Source organism: Varroa jacobsoni, unplaced genomic scaffold (genome assembly GCF_002532875.2).
Source record: "Varroa jacobsoni isolate VJ856 unplaced genomic scaffold, vjacob_1.0 scaffold_862, whole genome shotgun sequence".
Taxonomy (NCBI): domain Eukaryota; kingdom Metazoa; phylum Arthropoda; class Arachnida; order Mesostigmata; family Varroidae; genus Varroa; species Varroa jacobsoni.
In genome coordinates this window covers 1-7,113 of record NW_019213764.1, presented here as the reverse complement: position 1 = coordinate 7,113, position 7,113 = coordinate 1, and the positions used below count along the sequence as shown (strand labels likewise).

Here is a 7,113-nt window from a genome sequence, read left to right as displayed (position 1 = left end):
ATATATATAAGCATATTCGACGTACCCACTTAACGCTGAGACAGAGTAAAGACGAACGGAAATCTCGTTTCGCAGCCACGAGTTAACTAACAATCAACAAGATTCACCAATAGCGTATATATGGGTTGCTTTTCGTACATTACATGTATATTTAAAAAAATAAAATACCAATATTAAAATAGGATATGCGCTTAACTATATAAGTATCTGAATATTAAACGGAGTGAAGATCATCTTCTGCATTCATAAGCGAAGGTGCGAACTGAAAATACTATGCGTTTACATCACCTCGATGGAACACAGTAAAACTGGAATAGGCAAGAATGTTCTTCCGCAAATGCGCAAAATTTAAAAAAATTTAAGTTGAACAGGAGACTCCCAACGTAACCATGAAACATATCAGCCACTGCATTTTCTTTAGCCACCTATCAAACCCTGGAATATTCGGTTTGATTTCTAGCTAACCTCTTATTTAATCTTGTCGAATTACTCGCATGTATAATAAATTGAGTCCCTTCGATAAACTTCCTTCTCTTTTATTTTTTTAGACATAAATTATCTAAAGAAGCAGTATTTACATACCAAGAAATGTTTGCGAGCCTATACTTCAGTGTCGTGTTTTCGTAATTGGGCGGGTAGCTAGATAGACAAGACAATTGATAATGTTCGGCATATTTCGGCTATTGATTTATTTTTTAATTCATTAAGTTTCACTAACATAGTCATCATTCGCATGTTATTACTCCCTATATTGATTCGATAGCTACTGACCATAATAACATCAGGAGAGGTTTGCTTGTCACATGTTGTCTTTTTAGAACATCAAAAGCCTCGCATTCACTCCGACTTAGATCGAAAGAAAGGGCAGGCTAAAGCCAGCGTTGATATTTCTTTGCCCGATGCAGTAAGAAACTGAGGCTCACCGATGAGATGCTGTGTTGCCATCAATAAGTCAAACTACGTGCTTCCGATTGCCGTACCAACGGTCTGTAAATCTCTTGAGGAACTCAAAGTAGCAAGCTGCATTAACTGTTCCTATTCTAGCATATTTCATGCTAGCAGACGCCCCTGATATCTGTTGCGAATGCTATCATCATCCTGCGGCCAAATATATCCGATACTGCTACCTAGATCTGTTTCCCCTTTCCAAAGCGATGTCATATTTACATTTTATCCCTTTCGAGCTAGCGGTAAAGATTGCATCATGGCAATCGTATGTGCCGGGCGTATTTTTTGTTGAATCAAGTTCTGCAGATCGTACGAGGAACATATCACACGCGTTTGCAGGTTTCCTAAAGTCAATTCCCGGGAAACCCATTTTTTACTCGGTTATCGCATTTTCAGAATTCGAGTGATAATTCTATAACACATATGTGAAATTCTGCTTTTGGCCTTTAGACCCCAAGTTCTGTCTTCGAGAGGGTCCTTTCCGATTGCGGCAGTGCGCTGTTGTCCTTGACGTCCCGACATCAGGTTATCTTTTTACCGGTCTTCGACGTTATTTTTTTTGCATCATTCGCACTATTCACCTAACGCACGTTCGTTTACGGTCTTCTTGCCATCCAATGTCTATATGAATTTTCGATGAATTTCCGCAGCGCTGTTGTTGAAGAACACTCATTCGCTATCGTTATGATCTAGTTCCAATACTAGTTTGGAAAATTATTCTTCCTTGCAGAATTTTTTCCGACTATTGTTTTTAATCTTCTTTTTTTTTCGATCTAGTCTGCGAAACTCAAGGACGAAATAAAAAGGAAGCAAAATAATTAAAATGTCAATACTTGACTTAAAAGTACATAAGGCTCTTCAATAGGACAAGATCGAAAATATATCAATAAAAATATTACTGAAAATTCAATATAAGACTTGAATTAATAAATAAAATGAAAAAAAACTTGTTAGACAATAGACCCATCGGATTCGCTTGCAATAGCTTAGTGGAATCAGACTGTCCAATACGAAGGTGCTATAAAGGTAGTCCAAGTACAAAGACCGCGTAAACTAAAGTCATGATCATAAAAGAATTTCTAAGAAAACAAAAATGTTGCAATTGCAATTAAAATCTTCACAGAGAAAAAAAAATTCCTGCGTTCTTCTTCAAAACGAAGTACATTGCTTGCGGTCGAAAGCAGTGTACTTTTCAAAGTATACGCGCTGTGTGACATAAACACTATGTTGTCGTCCCCTTCTTCAACACATCATTTCAAAAAAATTGCAGTGTCGATTGAAGTCAAGCGAAGTGCAATCTTCACACGTTTGACATTGTTCCGCCATAGCTTCTATACTTTCGCTCACTTTCACATACTATCACGAATGGGAGCCTGGCCATGAATCTTTTGAAGTGCACTACGATTATCGATATCATCGAAATCTTATAAATCGAAGTAAAGGCCTATTGAGCGACGGTGTTTCCTAGTACGAAATTTTGTTATATGTCAGCGTATCTGAAGATGCAGGATAGATGCCAGTGCGGGACCCTGCATCTGTAGATGCCATTGGCCGGGTTTCATTTGAAGATAACATTGCCTGTAGGCGAACGTTGAAGTAAAATTACCACCAATAGGCCGGCGTGGTTATCAACAACTTCTATGGTTGGATTAAATGGGATGAGTTGCCTAGAATATATAAAAATATCCCTACCAAGTCCAATACAAAGGAGTGTCAACAGAGCCTTCACTCCCAAATATATTTTTATGACTAGCAATATTGATTACGCACTTTAGTATAAATTCCTTGGGTGCGACACCTCTCACCACGTAAACGCAGAATATATTTTTATTGCAATACTGAACCTGCTTTACTTAATGTTTTTAGGTATGAATGCGATAACATTGCAGAATTAGAAGAGGAAATAAAAGCAATTCGTATGCAACCAAAATACTTTTACTTCACGAGAGTGAAGGTAACCCAAATTACAAGAGAATATTTCAATTTTATACATGTAGCTCCCAATCTACTCTTCATATCATCAGATATAGAAGAAAACAAAATTTGGGCACCTCCAACGGTTTCAAGCATTCCTATATCATATATATATACAACAATATAAACCATAAAACATAAAAATCATAATTTAACTGCTGCTTTATATCCAACCCATTTCCTTTAAACATATCTCCTAGTCCAGAAATACTTCGCATCTGAGATACAAACAGATAATAATGAACCTTAAAGGGATCCTTTGGTTTCAAATCCATATGAACGCATGCTTTTTCTGTTGAAAATTACGGTCTGCATCTTTCTCAATTTTATCAAACAATATCGGAATCTGCCAATTAGCCTTGACATCTTGCAACTCAGAATGCTATATCGGGAGAATATATCGGGGACCAACGTCATCTTCACTCGCATAATTTTCGGAAAAATGGCGAATATTTAGATAAACTAGAGGTATCTGCCAAAACCCAAAAATAGAGACCTTTACCTCCTTTCCTAGGCAACTCTGTATTGCCACATGTCACTTGTGTCAAGGTCACGTAAATACGCCTTTTATAAAATCTCTTAAAGCTCTTGCGCCGATGCTATAGATGGCATCGCCTGCTACGTTTAGTCTTAGTGATAGCACGAGTACTACTCCTACGTATAGCCATCCTTTAATTAAGTGCCTCTGTCTGGTACCGATGAACACTTGACTGATAATAAGAAGGACCAAGATGCGATAAATAAGCACTAATAGCTCCGGAGACAATACCAGTCTTCCAACCGCTTGTCCGGGCAACTTTTTTCGATAAGAGGCACTCGGTGCAATACGCTTTTGTGAACTGCCCAACGGTAAAAGGGGAATGGCGTTACTACTCATGTTATCTTAAGGGCTAGCCCCTTGAAGAGTTAATCCGCTTTTATAGAAATGGCTCAATAGGAAAGCGCAATCAGACATGCTATAAGTCTAGTCCCCTCTCGCGAAGGGGTAGTACTTCTAGCCTTCGCGAGTTACGGATAAGATCCAACGCCTGCCTAACCATTACCACCCATCTAGCTGCCGTTGGTGCTTCACGGTTAACAACTATACAGACGAGGAATTCGACCACATGAAGAAAAACTCTGAGATGTTCAAATACGTAGTTGCCGGAATCGAAAAAGACGTCCAGAACACGCTACATCTGCAGGGCTTCTGCACCTACAAAAATCGATTCGACTTTCAGATCCAGAAGACATTTCGAAATTACAAAAGCTACAAATCCACAGGCCGCCTTATAGTGTAAGAAAATTTTGTCGAATTCAAATCAATTGTATGTCCGAGCTACGGCTGGGTGGGTTGATTTTCTTGTAGTCCGTCATGGTTAGGCAGGCGCTGGGTCTCGTCCGTCACTCGCAAAGGATACAAGTATTGCCCCTTCCCAGGACGGAACGAGATTTACAGCGTGTCGGAACAGGTTTCCCTTTCCCATTCAGCCATTTCTATAAAAAGTGAGTTATCGTTATAGGTCGCTAGCACTTAAGATAACATGAATAGCGAGACAAGCCTACTTTTGCTGTTGGGCAGTTCACGTAAACGTATTGTGCTTCTTATCGAGGAACGGTTCCTCGGACAAGCGGTTGGAAGACTAGTATTATACCAACTGTCGCCGGAGCTTGAGTGCTTATTCGGATTAATATGAACACACGCTTCTGTTGGAAAATTACGGTCTGCATCTTATTCAATTTTATGAAACAATGTCGGAATCTACCAATTCGCATTGACATCCCGCAACTCAGAATACTGCTGCAATATATCGGAAACCAACGTCTCGTGGACTCGCCTAATTTTAATTGCACAGAAGAATGACAAACATTGAGCTGAACCAGGAATATCTACGAAATTCAATGTTTAGATTTCTGCGTTGTTAGTATATACAATTTCACGCATGCGAGTACGTTACGCAAAGCTTAAAGGTTGCGTGACAGGTTTTAACCTGCGTATGCCACCTCAACTGAGTAAATAAATGGCAATAAATAGGCTAATTGCCTACATAACAAATACTATAATATTTATGTAATTCATGTTCTGAAAACCTGAAATTATAAGTAGTTACATTTATTATTATATATGTTACATGTAATATATATATATATATAAAAAAAAAAAATATTTTTTTTATATATATATATATATTTTATATATATATATATATATATATATAAAACTATTTTTTAGTTGTGTTGTAATAGTTTTCTATTAATATCCAGTAGGCGACGCATGTTACATACACCTTATCGTGCCCGATTACGCTTTTTTTTATAAACAAAGCAAGACTAAAAATTCTACAAATGAAAACAAATCCCATATGATATCATCATTTTGAATGATGATTTAATCATTTGGAAACGTTTAGTATCGTTTAGTATCCACATCCTTTTCAATCAAAATGCCCGCTCTTCGTTGTGTCCGTTCTTGTCTTTAGAAATTTCTCCGTTACCGCAGCCTTTTTACCTTCCGAACCGTTGTTTGAGATCTTGCTCGCTAGGAAAATATTTGCGTATACTGCTGAACCAGACAAAGAAAGCAAACATATTTATGATCAGCAGAATTATGATGAAGGCGTCCTTGTAGTTAAAACCACAGCACCGTCCGCATACGACGGCTTCGCTACTGACAACGGGTGAATATACCGTTTGTTGAGCATAAGGATCTTGGTCATGGTGAACATCGAGAAGCGGTAAATTCTGAAGATTCTGGGCTTGAATGGCCTCCCCTTCCACTGGTGACGGTTCAGGCTGTTCCTCCTCGGTTGTAGTTGTAGTTGTAGTCGCAGTCGCAGTCACAGTCGCCGATACAGTTGCCGTCGCGGGCGAAGACGGTTGAGGAGGCGACGGCGGTGTACGAGCCGCCGCTTCCGATTCATCCTCGGATTTTTCTGCTGTCTCGTCCTCGCGCTCTTTTCGCTTTTCGCGGGCGCGCTCTTTCTCGCGTTCCTTCTCTTTTTCCCTCTCCTTCTCACGCTCACGTTCCTTTTCTTTTTGCCTTTCGCGTTCTTTTTCTTTTTCCAGTTCCCGCTCTCTTTCCTGTTCTTTTTCTTTCTCCCGCTCCACTTCCAGTGAATCAGGCAGTCGGTCAAGGTCACCTCCGACTTCAACAGGAACAAGTTCACCAACACTCTGTCTTTTTTCTTCAGATGGAGACGATGATGGCTCTTCGGAGATAGACGTGGACGCACGCTCCGTAGCTTCAGCACTGACCGGCGGACTTACCTCTGCGGCTGACTCAGACTCAGGGAACCTTACTTCGCTAGGCGGAACTAACGCCTGCTGATCAGCCTCCGATGGCGGCGGCGGCGGCACAGATGGTTCTGCAGGCAGTGCAGGAGGTCTGCTTACAGGCTTCCGAGGCTCTCGAATTTCTCGAGGCTCCTCTTTTTCCTTTTCTTTCTCGGGTTCGGGTAATGGTGGTGCTGGTGGCGCCACCTCTTCCTCTTTTTCCTTCTCCTTCTCCTTCTCCTTTTCCTTTTCCTTTTCCTTTTCTTTTTCCTTTTCCTTTTCCTTTATTTCTACTCTATCTGATTTTCGGCCCTCGGCTTTTCTGTCGGATAATCGTTCCGATGTCTTTTTTTCCGGTTTACGGTCGGATCTTCGCTCCGATACCTTTTCTGGTTCTTCGGACCTTCGCTCTTCTTTCTTAGATAATACCTTGGCCTCGACTGGAGGCGATACTGGAGGCGATACTGGAGGTGTTTCCGCGGTGGGCGGTGGAGGCGGTGCAGCAGCAGGCTTCGCACCAGCCTTGGCCGCTTCTTCCGCTGCGGCATCGGCCTTAGCGGCTTCAGCCGTAATGGCTGACAAAGACTTTCTTTCCATTGGCATTGCTGTTGCAATCCGAGCAGCAATCTTTTGTTTGTCAGTTTTTCCTTTTTTCTTATCAATTTTCGAGGCGGGTGATTCTGCCCCTTTCCTGGTCGTGGCCTTCGATTTGCCACCGATCTTATCAGTTTTCTGCTCCACTTTCGTGGCGCCTTCTTTTTCCTTTCGTTTAGGTTTCTTGAAGGCCTTTTGAACTTCGCTTTTTTTCGTCTTAGCGGCCTCCTTAACTGTCTTACCAGCCTTGGTTTTCGCAGCCTTACTCTTGGGCGCTTTTGACTTCGTTGTCGTAGCTTTTGATTTACCTGGTGCTTTTGATTTACCTGGTGCTTTTGATTTTTC

The 7,113-nt window shown here is 40.9% G+C and overlaps 1 protein-coding gene across 1 annotated transcript; it reads right to left on the bottom strand.

Moving 5' to 3' along the window:
* Positions 1-5,263: 5,263 nt before the first annotated feature.
* LOC111264472 (uncharacterized) lies at positions 5,264-7,106 on the bottom strand. Its single transcript, XM_022840413.2, has one exon. The coding sequence runs from the start codon at positions 6,775-6,777 to the stop codon at positions 5,407-5,409; it is 1,371 nt and encodes a 456-aa protein (XP_022696148.1). The 5' UTR covers positions 6,778-7,106; the 3' UTR covers positions 5,264-5,406.
* Between the last annotated feature and the right edge of the window lie 7 nt (positions 7,107-7,113).